General features: G+C 40.8%; 1 protein-coding gene and 1 long non-coding RNA gene across 3 annotated transcripts in view; one reads left to right on the top strand and one right to left on the bottom strand.

The window, feature by feature from the left end:
* Positions 1–23,939, top strand: part of GALNTL6 (polypeptide N-acetylgalactosaminyltransferase like 6) — a 445,447-nt gene that overhangs the window by 412,618 nt on the left and 8,890 nt on the right. The window contains exons 9-11 of the mRNA XM_032110017.1: positions 9,923–10,144; positions 17,122–17,238; positions 23,205–23,354. Coding sequence (XP_031965908.1) covers positions 9,923–10,144; positions 17,122–17,238; positions 23,205–23,354 — 489 coding nt within the window. The remainder of the gene's footprint in view (positions 1–9,922; positions 10,145–17,121; positions 17,239–23,204; positions 23,355–23,939) is intronic.
* The window catches only part of LOC116444524, a 41,809-nt gene that overhangs the window by 12,570 nt on the left and 5,300 nt on the right, over positions 1–23,939 (bottom strand). For both annotated transcript variants that reach the window (XR_004240362.1, XR_004240363.1), the window contains exon 3: positions 8,603–8,680. This is a non-coding gene — a long non-coding RNA (uncharacterized LOC116444524). The remainder of the gene's footprint in view (positions 1–8,602; positions 8,681–23,939) is intronic.

Raw genomic sequence — 23,939 nt, 5'->3', positions numbered from 1 at the left:
CCATTTACTTTTAGCCAGTTACCTATGAAATTAGACTTCAGAATATTCTTAGAATTTTCTTCGAGGTGTATCTTAATTTATTATTTATTTTCTTTAGTTTCCTATTGCCTTTTAGGGTGGTTTTTTTTCTATTTGTGGTTCTAGAAAAGCCATAAGAAATATATCAATAAAATCTCACTGTTCCATAGGATATGCAGAGATTAACTCAGTTTCAAAATATATCTAGAGAATTTCTTTTTCTTGCAGGTATTTTTCACCTCATTTTAGCATTAACTACAGAACATTAGATCATTAGGCCTTTTTGACAGGAAGGGCAATCCCACTGAAGTTCAAATTGAATGCTAACCCAGCAGGGTGGTGAATCCTAACCTTAAGTTGAATTCCTCCTTGCCTGCCAGGACATTGGATCCCACAGCACAGTGATCCTCTGACCCATCAGGCACATGCACAGTGGCATTTCTCTCATTACACAGTGTCACTGAATTGGAACCTGCACGAGTTCGGGTTCAGGAATTCAACTGGTAAAGGTGGGCTCAGATTCCCACCTGAACCACTGGCTCAGCCTTTTTGTGTGGCTCCAAAAGGGATCTTCAAAGCAAATTATTGTAACTATACCATCTGGTGCTCTGATCACATTTGCATTTTTGTCAGAGCTTCCTTTAATATGATGACTGTTTTGGTCTATTTTTTTCCATATGCAAACAATATTTGGGAGTTTCTTAAATTTTATATTCTGTTTCCAGGCAGATTAAAGAACCAGGAGAAGCAGTTAGTAATGGCTACATTTTCTGGTGGCTGGAGTGCGAATGGATAGATGTGGCATGCTGTTCAGAGAGCACTGCTGGCACTTTTGCAATCACCTCTGTAGCACAAAAGACTGTAGCAAAAAGTCAGTTATGATTCAGCAACCACAGTTAGCAGGTGCAACATCAGCTAAGAACTGGCACATTATTTAGGAATCAAGCAAGAATCACCTTCTTAGAGAACAGCACAGCTATAACTATGATTATTACACAGTACAGCTGTTATGTTTTCACTGTTACATTTTTCATTAAGAGATTTATAAATTCATCATTAAAATTAATTAAACCAAGATCTCAAACAGAGTACTTACCAAAGAAAATATTTAAATTATTGTCCTTGACTTTGACAAGGCTCTTGACACTGTCTCGCACAATATCATCATAGGCAAACTCAAGGAGAGTTGGTTAGATGAGTGGACAGTGAGGTGGATAGAGGGCTGGCTCTATGAGGAGGAATGGCAGATCCCAGAGGGTTGTAATCAGTGGCAGAGGGTCTAGTTGGAGGATTGTCACTGTCACTGGGCCCAGTATTGTTTAACTTATTCATTCATTCAGAATTACTTGAATGAAGAGGCAGATGCCTCCTCAGCAAGTTCAGTGATGACACAAAGCTGGGAGGAGTGGCCAATAGCCCAGAGGGCTCTGCAGCCCTTCAGAGGGACCTTGGCAGATTGGAGAGATGGGCAGAGAGGAGCCAGCTGGAATTCAACAAAGGCAAATGCAGGGTCCTGCACCTGGGGAGGAATAACCCCAGGCACCAGTACAGGCTGGGGGCTGAGCTGCCAGAAAGCAGCTCTGTGGAGAAGGACCTGGGGGTCCTGGTGGACACCAAGCTGTCCATGAGCCAGCAGTGTGACCTTGTGGCCAAGAGGCCAATGGTGACCTGGGGTGCGTTAGGAAGAAAATTCCAGCAGGTCAAGGAATGTGATCCTGCCCCTTTCTCAGCCCTGGTGAGGCCTCACCTGGACTGCTGTGTCCAGTTCTGGGCTCCCCAGTACAAGAGAGACATGGAGCTCCTGTTGAGAGGTCAGTAAAAATGATTAAGGAATTGGAGCATCTCTCTTACAAGGAAAGGCGAAGGAAGCTGGGCCTGTTTAGGCTTGAGAAGGGACAACTGCAAGGTGACCTCATCAATATCTGTCATTATCTGAAGGGAGGGTGTCAGCGGATGGAGCCAGGCTCTGCTCAGTGGTGCCAAGCAATAGGATAAGAGCAATGGGCAGAAGCTGATGCACAGGAAGTTCCACCTGAATACGAGGAGGAACTTCTTTACTATGAGGGTGAGTGAACACTGGAACAGATTGCCCAGGGAGGTTGTGGAGTCTCCCTCATTGGAGATGTTCAAGAATCATCTGGACACAATCCTGTCCCATGTGCTCTGGGATGACCCTGCTTGAGGGAGGTTGGACCAGATGACCCACTGTGGTCCCTTCCAACCTTACCCATTCTGTGATTCTTTGGTCTTCTAATCCTTGAATACAAAAAAGTCAAAGTAATTTTTGTGGCTTTTTTATTCTATGTTTTCTTCAATCTGAATAGAAGTTTTGCTTGTAAGTAAATTAATACAATGGGATAGACAACTTAGCTATCCAAAAAGATCACGAAGAAGATAGAGAACTAGGTATTTTTGGACAATAAGTACATCAAAGTGGTGGTAGCTACTTCTCAGGATTTACTCCACAGGCTAGAAAGTTACAAGGCCAAAGAAATCTGTTGGAAGTCAAACCCCTGAACTCTTCCAGGCTTAGCTGCAGGGATGAGCTATGGTCTGTATGGGTCTACAAAGCAAGCATGGCAGCAGCCAACAAATTTGTGGAGATGTTCTTATAGTGTCACTCTGTGTTCCACAGCTCCCTCACAGCCACAGAGCTGGGGGCAGGCAGCATCCTCACCAGGACGGGAAACATCCCGGCCCCCAAACCCTGCAGGATGACTTTATGTGAGCAAGAGGTGTAGATTTTCCAATTCATGGATCCTAAATTACTGTTTTCGTGTGCCTGGTGGAGATGCAAACTTTTATAGAGAGAATGAAATCTTGTTTGTTTTCAGATGACATCTGTGGAATTTCAGTTCTAGGTATTTGCGGACTACTGGCTTAGAATAAATAGTCTCTTGCTTCTCTGCCAGTTGTGCTAACTCTTAGAAGATTTATTTATATACAACACCAGCTTTGTCATCTAGTTAGAATACTGTCTTCCATGCAGACACATTTCTTTTATGCCTGCAGACATCTCTTTATTTGGTTGGGTTTTGCTGGTTTGGGGGGTTTTTTTACAGAAATATTTCTGATATGAAACCCATTTAAGTTTTAAACACAGTTAGGTGTAAAGAACCAAAGTAAGATAGCCAAGACAGGGAAATATTGACAAGCAGTAGCACTGCATAAATTAAAAGGGGGTTAGGGGAGAAGAGGAAAGGTATGAAACCCCACACTGAGGCTTAACTGATGTGGGCAGGTTAAGTATTAAGACCTGAACATCACAAGACTGTGGTTAGTGTCCAGGAAATGTTTTATTGTTTTTCCACTGTAGAAATACACAGAAATGGTAAACGTTGTGTTCTGACACTGATGGAAGGACCTTTGCACAAAACTGCAGGTACCGTTTTTCTCCTTGTGAGTGCTCTGGAGTTTTGTACCCTGCTGCTTCTGGCATATTAATCCATACTGGTTGGATGAGCTCCTCCAGTCATACTTTGTTCTCTTCTCTGTGATGATTCATTGTAATGTTATGCTACCCATATTCCAGAGGAACATAAAGTAGAGTTGTCTTGACTGGATAGATCCCAATGCACTTTTTAAATACATTTTGTGTAAAACAAACTGTATTTTATATTATTCCCAGCCAAATTAAATACAGCTGCTTCCAGAGGTAAACAGGGCACCCATTTTGAAGTAGCAACGATACTGTGGTTCACAAAACAAAAATAGAAAAATTTGAATTAGGAAGATGATGTAGGTGAGGTGAAAATAATCCCACTGGAATTTTACTAGGAAGAATAAGAGATTAATATGTCAGTTGTTGCAGAGATTGTTGTGTTATTCTTGGCAAGTAAACAGTAATGTCCTCTCTTACACCTCACAACCAAAATACAGTTGGGCCTCAGACATGCTGTGGTGATTCGTATTTGATTGGCATAACTGAAAGTGATTTTTGATGTCCTGGCTCATGTGACAAATACTAGCTGGTGACATCCAGCTTCCTGGAAAATGTTCCAATTAAATGCAGGACAATAGGAACTCATAACAGGTTTCAAGTGTTCCAGTAGTAGTTTAATATTGACAAAAGTAAAGTCTATTGATTGAGATCAGGGTCAGTTTCATGCAGTGAGATAGACACAAAAGCAGAAAAAACAGTTTGTACAGGTGAAGTGAAACAAACAATAGAACCATTGTGCTCCTTTAGTGACACCTGATAAAAATCTTTAGAACATCTAGAGGAACTAAGAACAGGAATTACATTGTTGTGTTAGTTCAGCTGCTGCATCTAAAATGTTAATGGAAAAGATGCACCTAGAGGATGGAGGTGCGCTGGCTTGCAGTATGCCTTGGGAGCTCTCTTCTAAGTGCTGTCACCTTAAGCCAGCACACCAGCCAGTTACAAAATGAGGAACTACCCCTCTCATATCAGGGACTAATCCAGTTAAACCTTGCTTAAAGCTAATATTCATGGACCTGTCCTGTGTCATGTCCCTGCCTCACCCTGCTGTTCCATTCTCATGGCCAGCGTCTGCTTTCTTCTCAATGACTAATATCACGTCTCTTGAAAATGACAGGTGATCTTACACACTTAGAAAGAAGGGACAATCATTTGATCACAGAGATGAATCTACTCTACTCACTGAACAAAATGGCCCATGAAAAATTTTCTTTTTTTCAAGTGCAGAAGTCCTCATTTATCTCTCTCTCTCTCCAGTCAAGTTGATTTAAACTCTTTTATTGAAGTCCAGTATGCTGGCTTTGGCTGGGATAGAGTTAATTAGCTTGAGAGTAGTTAGTATAGGGCTGTGTTTTAGATTAGTGATGGAAACTGTAATCACCATAGAGATGCCTTCCTTATTGCTGAGCAGGGCTGGCATAGGATCAAGGCCTTTTCTGCTCCTCACACCACCCCCCAGCAAGCAGGGTGAGGAGCTGGGAAGAGACACAGCCAGGACAGTTGATTGCAACTGACCACAGGGATAATCCATATCATATGACATCAGGCTCAGTATATAAAGCTGAGGAAGGGGGGACATTTAGAGTGATGGTGCTTGTCCTCCCAAGTCGCCACTAGGCTTGAGGGAGCCCTGCTCTCCTGGAGATGACTGAACACCTGCCTGCCCATGGGAAGTGGTGAGTGGCTTTGCTTGTGTGCACAGTTTTTTTTTTCCCTGTTAAACTGTCTTTATCTCAACTCTTGAGTTCTCTCACTTTCACTCTTTGGATTCTCTCTCACACCCCTTTTTGTGGGGACTGAGTAAGTGGCTGTGTGGTGCTTACTTGTCACCTGAGGTCAAACCATGACATCCATGTATCAGTGACATTGTAATTTACTGTTTTGTAAATAAAAATTAAAAAAAACACCAAAGCAAAATCACAGTCTTAAATGTGTGAGCTCATATAAACTTAAATAAAACTCATCTAAATGTAAGCCCAGTGGTAAAGAATTTACCAGAGAGTAAAATTGTAACAGTGATTAAAATTTTATCAAGAATGTGTAAATGAGCAACTGATGACAGCTGATGACTCAGTGTGGTTGCTCTCACTGTTGTATTCATCTCGCAGCTTCTTTGTGACAGCTGTTACAACCTTACATATAGAAATATGCATCTACTGAAATACCATTGGGACTTACTTATCCTCATACAGAAATTTTTCACTGAAAATGACAAAAGAGAGAACAAATTGTCATTGGTCTTCTTGGATAGGTCCTGAAATACTCTTCAGATGTCCATCTAGAGTCCCTATGACTTCTTTATTTTGTGTGTCAATTCATGTAACTAATTAATATTTAATTGATCTTCATTTAATTGTTTTTATTTAATTTTTTTTTTCCTTTTTTTCCTATTAAGAGTAACCAATCTGGACATCTGTAGCCTTGCAATGAATTTGTCAACCAAGCTAAGCTACGCCATTTTCAGCTGTAGAAACATGTTGTCAAGCATTGGAACAGGCTGCCCGGGGAAGTGGTTGAGTCACCGTCCCTGGAGGTATTTAAAAGACATGTAGATGTGGCACTTAGGGACATGATTTAGTGGTGGACTTGGCAGTGCTGGGTTAACAGTTGGACTCAATGATCTTTGAGGTCGGTTCGAATCTAAATGATTCTATGATTCTATTTTTCATTTTTTCCTTTCCACATGCATTTACATGAGATGTTCAGATTGAATCCAAGCAAGAGTGGTCTACCACAAAGATATGCCAAAACTGATTCTTTCTATAGTGATATTTGATGCCATTTGAGAAACTCGCATTTAAAGGAGTTTTCTGTAGAAGATTACATAAATAGTAACAGGAGACAGAAATCAAGAAGATTCAAATCTAATTCTTGTTTGTTCTAAATTATTTGAAGATTAGTTTCACTGTGGAACTTAACTGTCTCATGATGATGAAAACAAAATGAGTGCTTAAATGATGCTGTAAGACGTTCACAAAATGTGACCTAGTCTGGTAGGCTCTTAAAGTTCTTTGACACACAAGTTCTGTGGCAGTATACACACACAGAGTAAAATCATATCAAAGTCAAGATTGGGTAGCTATTCAAAACCATTCCCACTTGTGGGGCTTATATGACATGCTTGGATTGTATCTAGCCTCACCTAAGGGTCAGGCAAGGAGGAAGTGACCATCCTCCTTCCTCCATCCACTCTGTCAAGACATCCACTGAGATTATGGGAATGGCAACTCTGGAAGACTCATAAAGGACTTGAAATCACATCCTTACCTTACAGTAAGTAATTTGATTGGTAGGCCTTAAAGTGGTCAGAGATGAGGGCTCTCATTTTGGTTGTGCTCCTCAGATAGGATGAGTAAAAGCCCTGCAGCTCCCTGCCATAATTTGCAGAGAAGAGTTATGATCCTAAGAGGTTTTCTGCAACTTATAATGCTGCTAGACAGCCACAGAATGGGGATTTTCAGCTTACAAGTTCACCCATCTCATCTTGGACAGCTTGTATTTTTGCTCCAGGAACATGCTGGGTTAGCACATTCTAAATAAGAGTGCAAATGATGTTTGCCTTTTTTGTGCAAGGTTGCACCAGACCAGCTTTCAGTACAGCAGCTCTTCCTGACTGCATTCAATTCAAGTATGGGGAGTTTTACTACTAGTCTGGACACAATTATGTTAAAAGAACGTATGGTGATTGCTGAACTTGTATAGTGGTAATAAGGCTAAGAAATGCTAACCCAGGCTAACTGGGGTCAACAAACCTCTTTAAAACTAAGTTGTTTAGATGCTGAGTGCTTGCTTCAGAAACAGCTTCTCACTACTCCAGAGCATAGTGTTCCTTTTGGTCATGTTCATAGTCTGGAGATTTAGAGCTAGCAAATCAAGAGTTTGTATATTTAAAAAAAAAAAAATTGGAATTAAAAGGGCTGCCTCATAAGGGTTTGGCTTATGACATCGATGTATAAACATAGTAAGGATAATAAACAATTTCATTACAGGCAATTTTTAGCATGTGATGGAAAGAATGGTTTTGGAAGAACAGGGAAGCAAAGTTTTAAATAGGTTTGTCCGAAGTGTCCTACCTGATACTTGGGGAATGGTGGAAAGAACTGCCTTTCTTTAATACAATGTTTCAGTGGATTTACACATAAACACACACAAAACCCAGTTATAAAGGTGGTATTAGAAAACAAAAAATTTTTGACTGGTGAATTAGAATTTTGAGTTAGTCACCAGGTATAATATCAAGATTTTTGTTGGACTTATGTTTTATCAGTAACAATCATCTAAAGCAGAATGCAGTCTTTCAGAGCAGCCAAGTAGCTAAAGAAAAAAGTCCATCAGAGACTACTCTTAATATTGGTGGGGTGAGCTGCTGCAAGAGTTAACCTGAATACTTTTACTGTATGGCTCTTTTTACAGTATGGTTTTTACATATGAAAATAGCCTATCAGATAAAATGATTGCAAAAATTATTTTACAGAACAGTCCTAAACTGCATTGGCATGATAGCAAATGAGGTATACAGCATTGCAGTGAAAGATACGCTAGAAATCACACGAATTTTCATTATTTTGGCTTTTTGTTTAATGTTCCTAATCATACTTTTTTGCCTCATGTACAAAACCTCATCACATAGTCTTTTTACTTGTTAGAAAATTTCTGTATTACAAGTTTTCTGCCAGAAAGGTGACTTTGTCATTTAGATGATATTCTTGAATTTTTTCTGGTTTTCTTTGTCCTACCCAGTTCCTGAATTCTAATTTCTTGTAAAGTTATTTAGGTTTTCATGACATTACAACACGAGTCAAACTTATTTGGAGCACAAGCCATTTTTGAATAGGGATATATGAGTGTTGTGAATTCTTACACTGCTTTAATGTTACTTGCTTTATCCCTGCAGGTTTTAACATACTTGCTTCACAGAGAGAAAGCACATAGAAACTTACCTTGCAGTGTCAGCTAAAAGTACTTCCTTTGTTCTGTGTCTTGCTGTCTTTGTATTCAGATAAGCCTTATTAGTTCAGAGACATTTAGTTTATGTGGATTAATAAAATTCAGGGAAGGAATTTTCCAGTGAATCTTGAAGGCAAGTCAGAGTATGAATCCGGCTTACTTAGATGCAGAGGATGTTCTGAAAAGAAACATTACCTTATGTTGATGATAATCAGATGTATGTTGTCCTCCAGCTTATTACAGAGTGAATCTCAGCATTTCGCAGTTAGTGTTCTATAAAAAGAATATTATAAAACTTGATTATCTTGTTTTTACAAACAAAGCAATAAGAACACCCTAGTGTCTCAATGCTATCCAGGGAGATGTTGCTTTGTTGGTGGGATAAAAGGTTATTGGGCAGCTGTGGCAATACAGAATAGACTCAGCCCATACTCCTCTACAGCATCTGCATATAAATTTGTGTGGCTTGAGCTGCAGGAGGAATTTTAAAAACAAACAAAAATACAGAAAAAAATGCCCCCTTCTTGGTGGTAAATAACAACAAAATATTTCACTTCAGTCTACCCAGAATTTTTCTTTGCAATGGTATTTGTTTTATTTTGTAATTTGAGGCAGTTAATTTAATTAATTATAATTTGAATAAATTCTTATGCAGCAAAATAGATAATTCTGTTTCCTATAAAATGCCAACAAAAATAAACTTTGTGGAACACAAGCCAGAACTGGGTTTCACAGAACCTAAATAGTCTTAGATATCTTCATCGGGTGAGTGAGTGCAGAAAGCCACAGGTTGTTGTACCTATGCCAGGTGTTTTGCTTCAAGTATATTCCCTTTGAGGGATATGTGCTATGCCTTGCACAGAACTCAGTAGCATGGCAGCACAGCAAACCTTCCAGCTCCAGCCCACAGGTTGTGCAAAACCAGCTGTGAGATGGGGCACAGCACGCTCATGGCTGCTTGCCCCCAAACATGCACATGTAAGACCTGACCCTAAAATTTAGGTAGGAATTGCTTGGTGACTAAGCGGTATCATGACAGATTGAAATTCAGATGCCTTTTAAATGCAAAGTGAAATATATCAAAAGGAATAATTTGAACCATTCTTCCACATTAGGAGGTCTGAACTAAGAGGGAAAAAACAGGTACCAATGTAAGCAGCTGAAAGAAAATTTCTGTTCAACATCCATCATTAATCAAAAATTCATATGAAGAATATGCATAAGGAATATGAAGGAAAGTAAGATATTCAACAGAGAGAAGACTGTCTCTCACAGAGCCAGCAGGGAAGCAGGGTACTTAATACTCTGTAGTGTTTGCTCAACACTGTAATGAAGATAGCATATGGTTACTGGAACTTTTCCAGGTTTTAAGACTGAGAAATGAGACCAGCTAAGCTTAAAAGTTGTGTGGAAGGCTGATTTCTTGTTTTGTTTTGTTTAAAATTTTCCCTATTATGAGTGTCAACCACTCAAAGCATGAAGAAATTAATGTTTGCTCTTTTTTGTGCCACGCAGAACCTGAAGCGAGTGGCAGAGACATGGATGGATGAGTTTGCAGAATACATTTACCAGCGACGGCCTGAGTACAGACATCTCTCAACTGGTGACATCTCTGCCCAGAAGGAGCTGCGCAAGCACCTTAAGTGTAAAGATTTCAAGTGGTTCATGGCTGCAGTGGCTTGGGATGTCCCCAAATACTACCCTCCTGTGGAGCCTCCACCTGCTGCATGGGGGGAGGTGAGGAATAGATCAAATTTAAATGAGTCTAACGTTTTAGATTGTGGGAAATTAAAATTATTAAATCAGAGTAAACCTGGTGGTAAGTAGTGTTATTAAGGAAGTTCACAGTGGTTGAAGCAATCCCTGAACTATCCATTAAAATGAGAAACTGCCATGTCTTAGAACTATCACCGTTGCTTTTGTAACTCATTACAACTTTGTGTGTACGGGGCATACGATGTAGGCACAATGAGGACAAGAATGAGGAAAAGAGCACTCATTACTGTATGTCGCAAGAAGATCTTAGATTCAGAGAGTCACCTTAGTAAAAAGGAAGTCTGAAGTCAATGCTTGGGGGTTTTTGCATATCTACTTGAATACCTCCTCCTGTCCTTACAAGGACAATTGCGTGCAGATGGAGTTCAGTTTGCTGACATGTGAAATGTGACAAGCAAGGCCTGGATACTTTCCTTTTAAAATGATTGATTTTGCTCAGCTGTTCTCTGCATTCTGTAGGTGCTGTCATCACTGAGTACTAGTAGCAGACAAATACAATTTCTCCATTGATGGATGAGGGGAGGGAGAGACCACAAAAGAGAAGCCAGTATCTGAGCATCACTCCAGAACAGGGGGTGAGCAAACAGCCAGCTGCAAATCTTCACCTGTGATCAAAGATGTTCTGCTTTCAGACCTCTCTGAAGAGCAGAGCTGTAGCAAACCTTGCTTTGACAGTTTGTTTTGTGCAGAAGAATTGAGAACACAAGTAGTGCATGGAGAGGAAATTACTTCCTTAGTTGCACTGAAAAATTGCTGTGACCTTTGCCCCCAAGAACTACAGCAGCTTCACTCCGTGGATAGGTTGTGTGCAGAGGGCTTTTTCCTCTCAGTTCATTAAGATACATAAAGAAGGCTTCACTCCTCCAATGTATTGTGTTGCTTTTTTAAAAACCATAGGAATATCTGTACTGTGAGTCCTAGCCTTCTCTGATTTTTCAGATGTTCTTGCAGCTCTCAGAAAATAACTGTCGTATTTGAAACCAAAGTATGAAGTTGAAACTTTGACCAAAACATTTGGTAAGATCAGACTCAAGTCTGCATATTCCCAGTGGTCAAGACTGGACCATAGACTTCTAAACATAGGTTCCTCTACTATTCCCCAGAATTTCTTTTTAGAAAAGCAAATTACCTCATAGTGAAATTTTTAAAATAACTTTCTGTGGTACTAGCAATCCTTAATTCTTCTTTATAAACTATCAGTTACAGAAAAACTCCAATTATATGTGTCTTACTGTTTGCTACTTCTTGGCAGTAATGAACTCCTTTGTTCTTCTTTTTGGTGCTGCTACCCACTTTATGAGATTAATGTGTACCAAGTGGTAAGGAATTTATCAGTAGAAGTCAGACTGGATCAGATTGCTATGACTGCTAATGTGATCTTCCTTCACTATCTTCCACATGTATACATGCATTGTATACATACATACATTGGAGGACTGTGATCAGATGTGTAATTTCTCTGGCCAGCTGGATGATCCTTAACCTCAATCAAGAGGGTCTAAGAGGAGGAGCTTGTGATTCAGGTATTCATTTTTTTCATAGCAATATTAATATAATCTTTGCATAAACCCAAGTATTTTTAGAAGTAAATCAAAGATCGTATCAGTGGTGTGAGGTCTGTGCCTTAAAAGCATTTACTAAGTTCTTAGGAAGGACATGAAGACCAAAGATTTTCTTTTTTGTCTAAAACATACTTTCACTAAAATAACAAGAAGAGAGCTTTCAGCCCTGCTACTCTTGTTTTTCCTGAGACTGTCCCATTCCTGTGCAGTTTTAATTAATTTGTTGGCACTTGCGAGGACCTTGGAAAAACTTGAAGGTCAATGTCTGTGAGAATCTGAAAGACGGAAGCAGACTGTAATGTTACTGCTTTGTAAAAATCACTCAGCTCTAGAAACCTTGCTGATTATACACACCAAAAGTCTGTGCCAACACTGACTCATTTAGTACCCTATTTGGAAATACTTTACATCTGCTTGCCTATGCCAGTCTGAGAAAGAGTAAACAATGAAGTACTCAGACAAGTTTGGCTCTAGTATTTTGATATCTAGCTAGTAAAAGCATGTGGTGTGAAAGCAGACGTCTCATAAACAGCCTCTGCTCAACTCCTCTTTTTTTACAAACACATTTATTTAAAATCCGACTCTTACATTTCTTGACAAAATCTGTTTTTGATGGAAAAGGACATTTGGAAAACAAAAAGCAATCTTTTTTACTACATTTGTCATGGCCTTATCTCTTATGTGTGTTTGTGCCTTTTGTCCTTGTAGCTGGCAGGGTGTATGTTCCCTTGATAATCTGTTCTACCTTGTAACATCTGAAATATGTGCAGTAGAGCAATGTAATAGCAAATCCAGACAGATTAAGGTTAGTGAGACTGTCAGTTCTGTGTTTGAGTGAAGTAACTGCACTCTTTTCCACTGTGGAAAAGAGGAAAGTGTTCAATTAGGTTTTGTTCTTACTCTTTTGAATATATTGGGAAGTCTGGTGCCAGTTGAAAACAGTAATACCCATCCCATGGTCTTTCTAAGACAGAATAATTTATTTGTAATGTGTTTTGAAGTTCTACTACGTAAAACAATAGATGTGAATTGGACACCAGGTGTTTTCTTAGGAAGTACTCATGAATCTACAAGCTGTGATCCAGCACAAACATATTGTGTATATTGTGCAAATATCACAGCTTCCAATACCTTTAAAACCACATTTTACTGTAAATCAATCATATAATATCAGACATTGTCATTTATTTTAGATTTCATGAGTCCTGTAATAAAGGTGATGCAAAAAAAAGTTGTTTTACTGAGTCAAAAGGGAATTATTTAAGCTTGGTTTCACTTGCTGTTACATGAACTTCAGTAATTTAATGAGGAAGTGTCTCAGTCACTGCAGCATTGCTAAGCTGTAGGACCTGAAAGCACTCCTTTCTCAGCCCCAAATTCATGGATTTTACAGAACTGTTTTACAGCACTGACATGAAAATGTTGTACATAGTCAAGTGGCACATTTGAAAAAAGATTAAAGCCTAAGAACTCACTACCTTCTCTTTTGGTTATTTTCCTTTTTTTAAAATGTGTCATACTCATACCCTTAATGAGTCAATCTGAGCCCAGAAAGTGTCACATATCTGTTGTACAAAAGTGATACAACCCCACCCTGCACAGACTGAGTGCTGCACAGCTGCACAGATGGACTGTTCAAAGTCTTTTATCAGGATCAGTATCACACTGAATGACAGTCCCCTGTTTCTTCAGTGAGGTCTTTGGCAGTGTTTGACTTCTTTACCTTTGACTTTTTCTTTTTTATGGCGTACACAAAGGATAAATACTTCTAAAATTACTGTGTATCAGTTGACAGGAGAAGTGGCTCGTTTTTCCATATTGAATCCATAGATATTGATGGCCGTAGGGTTATCTGAGAATGTAAGCAGTGCACTAAAACTGGCTGTAAGCGCTGCTCAAACAAAAAAATGTAACATAAATGAATATTGCTAATGTCTTCTAAGAGTTAAAGCCATTTTCATATTGAGGGATTAAATCAGATATAGGGAAAGTATTATATAAACTGATAGCACCGAGGTGCTTCTGTTGTTACTGTTTCCCTAAGGATTGTTCTAAAACCATCTCCACAGTTACTGTTCACAGATGACCATATTGAACATACACTTGTCTTTAGATTGCTACACTTTCCCTCTTTCTGCTTTTGACATAGACAGTTTCATGTCATGATGAGCATGCAGGGCAGCTCCCAGAACGCCTGGGAATTTACCTCTCCTGCTCGGGCTCACCCCTCCCTGGCTCCATGAAGGCTGAGTTGTCCCTGGGTGACAGCCTGGCTCCAGTGCAGGCAGGGCAAAGCTGCAGGAGCCAGGACATCACCCACTACCTCAACAGCAAATCTTGCAGGAACTCACTTGCCTGGGAAAAGTTGTAGAGTTTTAGAATTATCAAAGAATGTTGGTCAAAATAACTGCTGGGCGCTGGGAAGCTATATTCTCTATGCTTCGACACCTCATCTGCTCTCTGTAAGGACTACAGTGTCCATAGTCTCAAAGTGAGTTAGGATGGCATTTCAAGAACTAAGTATGTGTAATGACTTACAGACAGTGTCCTGTGCTTGTGCCAGAATTTATTTAATTCTGAAACAGCCTTTAATATCACCACTAACCATTCTTGTCAGTCCATACGTGGGAGTCCTTGGAAGCACACTTTTCCTGTACGTTTATCTGTGTGTACAAATGATGGCATTTGAGGTTGAGCAAGTAAGTTTTGTATGTAGCAACTCAATGCTCTACCTGCATGGCTGATAAAATCTGTCTCCTGTTCATCCTTGGTCTTACAGCTGCACAAATATGAATGTTGGAAATGTGTTAGGATCACTAGCTATTTGTTTTCTAGTTGTAACTCATAACCTCAAAAATCCTAAATCCATTATGTTGTGTGACTGGAGACAAGGCAGTTTAAATGCATATTGGTGTATAAATGAGGGGGAAAAAAAGTCCCTGTGCTTCTGCTTTCCCTCCTTTGTCCATGGAAGCATCTTACGGGATTTGCAGGCTGTGTGGTGCTGATACTTGGCAGAACATTCCCTGTGGCTCTGGCTCTGGCTCTGGCATGATGGCTCAGTTCAGTTTCTGGCAACTGCCAAGGCCACACAGAAGCGCCAGAGAACAAAAGCACAGACTTGACTGAAATGCCTTATTACAAAAAGAGAGCAAAAATCAAATCACAACCCTTCTGCAGCTGAAAGGATGAAACAGAAAAAGGATGAGCTAACATGTAAGCTGCAAACAAACAGAGGAAAAACTAACTCAAGCAAACCTTTCAGGAGCAGAGGGAAGAGGGGAGGAAATAAAGAACGTGAGAGAGATTCCAGCAGTGAAGGAACTAAATGTAGCTTCAGCTCAAGCCTTTTCCAGAAATGGACTGAACACATTTACTGCACAGTCCAAATGACGAAGACTGGGATGGGGCGATGCCATCGAGACAAAATTATGAAAGCCTTTTAATGCAGTAAGCATTAATTGAACATGGAGCATATTCACTGTCATTTTACAATTCTGAATCACATAAATATACCCAATTATTAATGGCAATTGTTAGCAGTTCCATTTTAATTAACTTGCATGCTGTAAGAACTGAACTGATGTATCATTTAATTTTCTATTAGACCAGAAATCTTTATCTATACAATTGAAATTTAAGTGCATTGAGTAATGATTGAATGTTCTCAAAAAAAAATTATACTTGATGTAGGTATTTCACATGAAACTTTAAAAATATGACATTAAATTCTATTCCACTCATTATTCTTTCCTGCCTCTTTTGCTGGATGATATGAAAATGAAGGTTGTTGAGAACTAATTACCTTTCATCTTTTTTACTGTGGGGCTGCCCAGTGCTGGATTTCTGCATCTGGTTGTGTGTATAAACAGCTAGTGTTTTACCTCATCCTTAGCAATTTTTATTGTATTGAAAATAGAAAAAATATCCTAGGACTGGGCTGGTCCAAGTTTTAAAACAAGTGCTTCTCTGAGCTCTTGTGAGGGATCCAAGGTTCCTGGAGGCAGTTGCTCAAACTGATGCTCTCCCATCTTCTGCCCAGTCTGCTCTTTTCTAAGATAACCTCCTAAAACCTTTCCTGAAGGTAAAGTTTTTTACATTTTCTCCACTACCTGTTGCTTTCCCATCTGTGTAAATCTTTCTTTCTCATGGTTAATAGATTGGATCCCACTCCTCTAGGGTCAGAAAAAGAGCAGAGTAGCTCTGGCATACAGAAGTATTTCCCCTCCTTGCAATGTTTTGTGCAATGCTGAGAAGTGTATGAGGTATGCAGTGGCGATATGTACATTTGTCTGGCATATTATGGCAACAGCAGTGACTTCTAAAGTATTTTTCATGAAAAAACACAAATGACTACTCAATTGTATCTCCATCCAGCATCTAGCTTTCTTTTAAAAAGGATAAAAGTAGCATCCAGAATGTCAAAATGTGCACTGGTTTCTATATATTATACATATAGAATTTGTACGTGTTTCCATGCACTTTGATTACTCAGTTTCTGTTTATCTCATTGAGAGGGTAAGTTTTTTTAAGAAATCCTTTTCATTGTGGAGGTGTCTAAAGGATTTTTAACTAGCCCAACTAAGGTACTCAAGGTGAAGTGTGCAACTATTTGCAAAACAAATTTAGGATTTTGCTCTTTTTGGTGGCAGTGGGCAAATATTTTCAACCCAGTGTTTCAAAGAAAATATACCTGTCAACAGTAGTACATAACTGGTATGATTGTCACAGATTAGTTATTACTCACTTGCTTCAGCCTCAAGAACAAGATTTTCCTTTTAAGAACAAGTTACACTGCAGTGTTTGCAGCAGGCATGCAGAAGGAACCTCCATGGGTTAGCATAAGTTTCAGTGCAGATTTGTTAAGTACTTTTTAATTTTATGCACTTCAGGGCGTAATGTGTGACCTTATCTACAATGGTGTTATTGTGTCAAAGTAAGAGCATGGATTGGAACAGGGCATGCCTGAATTTTTAATGCATACTGCTGCTCCCATGCCTGGGACGGACTCATACAATCAGTTCCTTCTAATACTGTTGATCTCTCTTGCTCTCATAGGAAGGAAGAAGCAGTCAGATAAGCTTTGAACTTCTCGGACTTTTTTTCTTTTCGTTTTTTTGCATGAATATATTTCATAAGACCTACCTTTCATTTGTTAAGCAAAATATTTCAAACTTTGATTCTTCTGAAGCTGCTCCTAAAAAGAGTAGTTTATTCCAGGACATGGCTCTCTACCCTGTAAAAAGTAATACCTACCAGTTTTATGTAACCAATGGTCAATCTCAAGTCCTTCCGAGCTAAATTCCTAACCCCTGACACTGAAAGCTCTTTTCTGCAGCCCAGTTTAATGGAAAATGTTGCTGTTTGGTCTTGCAGATTCGAAATGTGGCAGCCAACCTCTGTGTGGACAGCAAACACGGAGCCACGGGGACGGAGCTGAGGCTGGACATCTGTGTGAAGGACGGCTCAGAACGAACGTGGTCACATGAACAGGTATTTTAATGGTGGAAAGAGAAAATCAGGGTAACATTGCTGCTTCTCTTTTCCAGCTTTTAAACATTTTTCTGAGGGCTTCTCCTTTTCTTAAGGTAAAATCGAATGTAGAAATAATTTGTGAATTATTACTGACCTTAATGGCTTTTATAAAGTACTCCTTAACATAACCTCAGAAATTCCAACAGCCACTTGGGCTGTCTTCACTTCCAAAAGGAATTTCAATGCCCAGAGAGCTTTTTTGAGGCCCCATTCTCTCCAACTGTGTCATGAAAACATGCTGATTTTGGTTTAGTTACCTGTAAATATTTTAAATATAGTACCAGGCCTTGTACAGCTCCAGTCATTGTCTGTTTTTATGCTTTCATCTCAATAAGCATTTTAAACAAATACGAGGTATAAGCGAGATAAATGGGTAAAAGCAAGCAAAAAAACATTTCAAAAGACAAGGAATTATAAAGGCTCAATATTATAAAGGCTTATTTAGGTTGGCTGGGTAGAAAAATATTAGTTCTCAGGAGTATGGAGGAAAAGAGCTCTGATTTTTACTCACTGTGAGTGGCATAGGAAAGGGATCATGACTCACAGGCCATGGGTCTGGCCAATGTGACCAAAGAGGATCCAGATGAAAAGTACAACCTAACCGTTTATTAGCAAATTTAGTGAGCAATGGCTTTCACAAGAAAAGGCCCCAGATTAGTAAAAGGTTCCTAATGCTGAGGAGAAAAATTGACCTGGCAGTCACACATGGCACTTTGTAAAAACTTAAAAGCTCAGGAGAGAGGAGTTCTGAGGGGTATTTGAAGTGCTGAGGTCAAAAAATCATGCTCTGAGGATACTGAGAAATGCAGGAGGAGAGCTGGAAGTGCATGAAACTGAGAAGCTGAAGGATTATCTCAATTTAGGAAGTGCCAACATGGCAAAAAAGGAAGTTGCTGAAAGAAGACTTCTTTAGATAGCTACCAAAGATACTGCATGGGGATAGGGTGCTAAGACTAGATAAATACAATTCTGTTTTGTTTCTGGAAGACATACAGTAATTCAAGGAGTTAATTGAAGGAAGCTGTAGGGTCCAGACTAGACCATCACAATGTTCTCTGGCTTTAAAATCTGCAAAGCTGCAAACCCTCCTCAAGAAGGGAGGGGGGAATGCTGAGGCTGCCAGAGATGAGAAAGGAGGAAAAAAAGTCAGATGAAAAGATGAGAGAAAAAATAAAAGTTAGCAGAGAAAAAGGAGGCTTGAAATATCCTTTGCAAGAATAAAGGCTTGAACAAAGGGGAAATGACACAAAGGGAGAAGGGATGTTAGGGAGGAATCCGTGTTTCAGCGTGCTCCAGGGTGCTGCAGCGTTTGGGATCAGACTGGATACGAAGGTCTTATTACTCTGTACTAAGGCCACAAAGTGACTTCATGAGAACAAGTAGTGAAGCTGGCACGAAGGGAGTTCAACCAGCCAGCTCCTCAGATCCCAGAACCAGAGCTGGGAAGCCTCAAGCACTTCGGTGCTTGACATGTGCCCCAGGCACAGCACGAATTCTGACTGCCGGGCTGATGGGGAACAGCGCATATCCTCGCACTGCCGGAGAGCGTGGAAACCTTCCCGGGAGCACCTCATCCCTGGGGCGGTGCGGCTGCGGTGCGGCGGGCGGGCGGCAGGGGGCAGCGCGGCCCAGCGGAACGCGCCTGCCGCGGGACCGGCGTGCCGCCCTCAAGGGCTGCGGCCCTCGTGGCCAGCGCCCCTCGCGGCCCGCGCCCCTCGCGGCCCGCGCCCCTCGCGGCCCTCGCGGCCCGCGCCCCTCGCGGCCAGCCCTGCCGCTGCTGTGGCACTCGTCTGGGGGGCGTCAGACCCCGGGCCGGCCCCACAGAGCTCCTCTTCCTTCTTTGTATCTCATGGAATTTGTAGCCTCCATGAGTTCTGTATACACCAGTAGAAACTAGCAGTATTAAAGGAAGTATCAAGTATATTATTATCTTATTTCGAGTAGCATGGATTGACAATGAGCTGGACTTGTAACTTTCGATATAAATTTACAGAGTTTGGTGGCAGGCTATAGTAGCTTGATGTGACCAGTGCAACAGGCGTCAGTGCTAGACAGAGATGATCCTTTGTGCCACTTGATTCATGTCATGTTTCCAGGGCAGGAATTAAAAGCTTACAGTGTCAGCCACCATGCCAGGGGCACAGCCGTTTAGCAGACCCCAGGAGAGGAAGACGACCTTCCACCTCAGCGCTGTGCAAGCCCCTCTGGGCAAACAGCAGTCAAAAGGTTTGTGGGGCACTTGCAGGCTTTCTGGTAAACAGGAGATGGGTGAGAAGTGTGGATGTGTCACTATGGTTTCCAAAAACTTCCCCAAAATTAAGAACCGGAGGGGAAGAAAAGGAGCAGGAGGCCCCTTTATGTCATATGGCACTGCATTCTTCCACCTCTGTCTTCCTAGAGCTAACTTTTGGCTTCAGGGGAAACAGGGGCTCTGTTGGACTGATAACTAACAGCAAACAAAAGTGGCAGGCACCACTGTCTCTTACCAAGTTCCCCAGCCTTGCCAGGGAATAGGTGGACAGGCGCCATCTCTTAACATGGCTCAGCAAGTGCCCAGCTCTTTCTTCTCTACTTGGAGGTATAGTTCAAGCGAGAGCCCAGCTCTGAAACATGGCATTTCATCTTTGGGTGGGGGTACATGCTGTCCCCTCAAATGCAATGGCACAGCCAAAGCACAGCACCAGCTGACAGACTCCAGCCAGACAGCGAGTAATAGAGCAACGTTGCCAGGCTGGAAAGCATTAACGGCATCAAAAGGGCCTTTGTTCCAAAGACAGTCCCAGGGCAATGGCTTTATCAGGCAATCATTCTTCAGGCCCTGTGCCAATTAGAAATGAAGCTGGAAAGCTGTATTTTCCCAGTTACTGCATGACAGGGCTCAGCTACATGAAAAGGCAAAGCATGAGGGCTGAGGGGTTGCTTGATTGGAAATGCAGAGGATGGGGCTATGTTTTACAGACTCTGGTGTGAGAGAAGGCAAAAGAGGAGAATGAGCATCCACTGAGCCAGGACAGAGGGTTTCTTAGGTCCAGCAGGGAACAGTGAACAGCAACCCTGTGTGTTGCAGGTGAAGAATCAGCCTGCTGTTTGTTAATAATGTATCTGGGAATTTCGGCACAGCCTTGTTTCAAATCAACAAGCAGTCAGAAATGAATGAAGTACAAAAAGGGTACAAAAAGGCTCAGCCATTCCTTGTAAAATCTGCCACAGTTTGTTCCTAACAACGGAACGATGAAATCCAAAGTGACAAGTGGTGGCAAAGCAGAGCATTATATACTCTGGGCTCCAGCTAATAACATGTAGCATTGTTGGACATTATGCAGTGGAGAGATAATATTTATATTGGCCAGATGCAGTGTTAACTGGAGGAAAATTGCTGTTTAGAAGAGGAAATCTTAGAATTATGAGATTAGAAAGACTGTACAACTTCATGTTGTGTCTGTAATTGCAAGATCTTAATACTAATTGGGTGCATAGAGAAGTATAACCTTTTTTATGATTTTTTTTTCTCTTCTCTCTCTTAGTCCTAAAACTGAGTTCCTGTCCCTAACAAGGCTGGTTTTATAACAGTATCACTAGAGAGAAGACATACTTGTTGATTTAAAAATAAAACTGTTAAAAAAAAAAAAAGGGAGGATAAAGAAGGAGGAAAAAGAATCTAAGCTAGTCTAAACATTGAGATCTAGTATTACACAGATCCTAGTTTTCACTGGAAGGGAATAAAAACCCCCTACTGCTACCATGTCTTGACTTGCAAACAGGATGCAGCCCTGGCAGTCTTCAAAAACCACAGAGGAGTGGAAAGAGCAAAGGGGTAGTCTGGATCAGTATGATCTGATTTAAAGCCTGGCTTGAGCTCTTTCAGGTGTACCGATGCATTCAGTGGGGTAGTAGTCCTCAGGCCAAGGTCCAGAGAGCAGCAAGAATTGGCCCCTCAGCTCACCACTCATGCACAGAATGAGAAATCTGGCGAGCCACCCGCTGGGAAAGATGAGGATGGTCTTGAAATAGGATCTCTCTCTGCAGTAGTAGTAATGAGAGTTGAGAATATCACAGAAGCACTGTTCCAAACCATTCCTCTAGGTATTTGTTATTCATCACTTTGAACTCTAGGTTTATTACATGTCTGTAGAAAGGTAAAGGATAAGATAAAAAAAATGGCTTTTGTTGGCTTTTTGCTAAAGGAAAATTGTCTCAGGCTTCTCTTTTTCTAAAGAAACAGCAACATAGCTTTTTCTGTACCAAATCTTACTTCTGTCTTTGCTGGTGAAATGATAAGTTATTGTAGGAAGTCCATGATGATGCTTCAAAGAAACAGGAGGAAAAGTGGAAAAAGATTTAACCTTTTGAAAAGCAGAAATTGCTCTGAAAATGAGGTTAAAGCTGTCCACTGCATTTTACTGCAGATAAAGGTAACGTGTACTCGGGGAGATAGAAGAAATAAGCAGGACACAGAGACAGATTAGGAAAACACTCTCTAGAAAACCGTTAATACAGATATAAATAGGGAGTAACAGCAGCTAACATAGAAAACAAGGGCTTACAATAAGACACAGAACAAAAAAGGTAAATATTCAGATATATGCTTGTATCGGGCGCCTACAAGGCAAGAGTGACAGTAATGCCTTTCAAATGTGGTATTCAGAGGATGGTACAGCACTGAAGATGCAGTGTTTTTAAGAGGTGTTTCTTTTAGGAAAACCATGGAAAGAAGGTTACTATAGCAATGAAAAGGTTAAAATCTGGGAACCACCACAGAATTATTCAGGATCAGACCCACACGATATTTATTAAGCTTCAATTTGTAGCCGGTTCTGTCAGGGAATGTACACACTGGAGGAGCAGGGTGCTAGATAAGGGCCAAAAGAAACCTGAGATGAGCTGTTGGAGGCAGTCTGAGCTCAGTATGGGGAGCTGAACTCAGTATGGGAAGCTGCTTCTCTGCATAACGAGCCTGCATGCAGTTCCACATGAACTGTCTCAGCTGAACAGTTTCTACTAGCAAAGTTTGCTCATTTAAAGACAGCTTCACTTTCTCAGTGTTACATCTTTTTTTTTCTATGGAAAATCAAAAGTCATGCAGAAAGCCAAAGAATAGCACTCACTTAAAAAAAAGATAAAAAAAAAAAGAAAAGAACCTCACCACTCTTGACAGAGCTTCTAGGTAGTAATTTACAACCTGCAACCTCTTTTCTGCAAGGATTGGTCGGTGGAAAGGAAAATGCACTCCACGTCTTTAAATTTGATGCTGTCAGACCTGTCACCTTCATCTGATGATTGAAAGACTGCAGTGTCACAGCATCACGTCAGACAGCTGGTGTCTAATTGAGAAGGATTCCTCCATTAACTGTGACCCTCCATGACTCCTCTCAGGCAGCGAGAAAAAGGGCTTTGACAAGTTGCCTGTAGCTCACAGGTTTCACAGCAGAAAGATGAAGCTCATTTGACATGTGTTGTTTGGGGAAAAAAGACAGTTGAGAGAGACGATGGTAACAGTGTCCCCTATAAACAGAAGGAAACTGCTCATTAAACATGGGAAAGAGGCTATGATGGGAAGATCTCTAGCCAGCTTGTTCAGATCCAAATGAGAGCTAAAGGAACATCACTGGCAGGGGCTTTCTGAGTCCTGGATAGCTGTAATCCTACAGGTGCTGCTTTAACTGGGTTAACTAAAGGCTTTAATACAGCATATCCCCTCTCTGTGTCACTAGAGATTAGGGATTGTGCCTTCCTGGGGTATATTCCACATGGCCACTGGGGCACTTTAATTAAGGCAGTTGGCATCGCTGAATTGTACACAGGCAGGACCTCGATTAACCGGCATCTGGGGTGTGCGAAAAGGGAATCTTGCATTTAGCTTTGTGTGTTGTTTTAAACGTTTTTCACTAATAATATATCATTGTATTGCCTGACTGTTTTCCTAGCTCTTCACCTTTGGTTGGAGAGAAGACATCCGCCCTGGGGAGCCACTTCACACGAGGAAGTTCTGCTTCGATGCCATCTCGCACAGTAGCCCTGTCACACTGTATGACTGTCACGGGATGAAGGGAAACCAGCACTGGAGCTATAGGAAGGTCAGACTCACTGTGGGGCGTCTTGGAGGTTCAGACTGCCTTGAGCCTGTATTCAGTTTAGCACAGGCTTGTGTTTTCCCATCAAAGAAGTTTCGTTTTAAAATCCACCACATCCTATTCCAATTTAATTTTGTGGTAATCTCTCTAGAATATGTTCCTTTTGAGCATTAGATATTTAGGTCAAATTTAAATGAAAATGGATCTGATCCAGCTCAGAGGGTGTCTGTATTGGATCTGTTCCCTGAAAGGTGTTTTACCATTCTGGCGCTTCAAGATGCTTGTGTCATTTTAGCAGAGGCACTGTTGGAAATATTTTCATCCAATGTGACAGCAGCAAGACATGCTGCTCATGAGTTAAATGTTATTACTTTACTACATTTTAAAGATTACATGTGGCAGAAAAATCGCCCTCAAAAAAACAAAACAAACAAAAAAATACACCCAACCCAACATTAAAAGCACTGCTGTAAGCCCAAAGAAGGCAGTTTAGGAACCAAAGATAAGCAGCTTAGATACTACTTTGATCTGCTGAATTTCAGCCCGTTTTTATAAATCACTGGAAACGGGAGGTCAAACTGAAAACCC

Source organism: Corvus moneduloides, chromosome 5 (genome assembly GCF_009650955.1).
Source record: "Corvus moneduloides isolate bCorMon1 chromosome 5, bCorMon1.pri, whole genome shotgun sequence".
In the NCBI taxonomy this organism is placed as follows: Eukaryota; Metazoa; Chordata; class Aves; order Passeriformes; family Corvidae; genus Corvus; species Corvus moneduloides.
The sequence above is the reverse complement of the archived record's forward strand: the minus strand, read 5'-3'. Positions and strand labels throughout refer to the sequence as shown.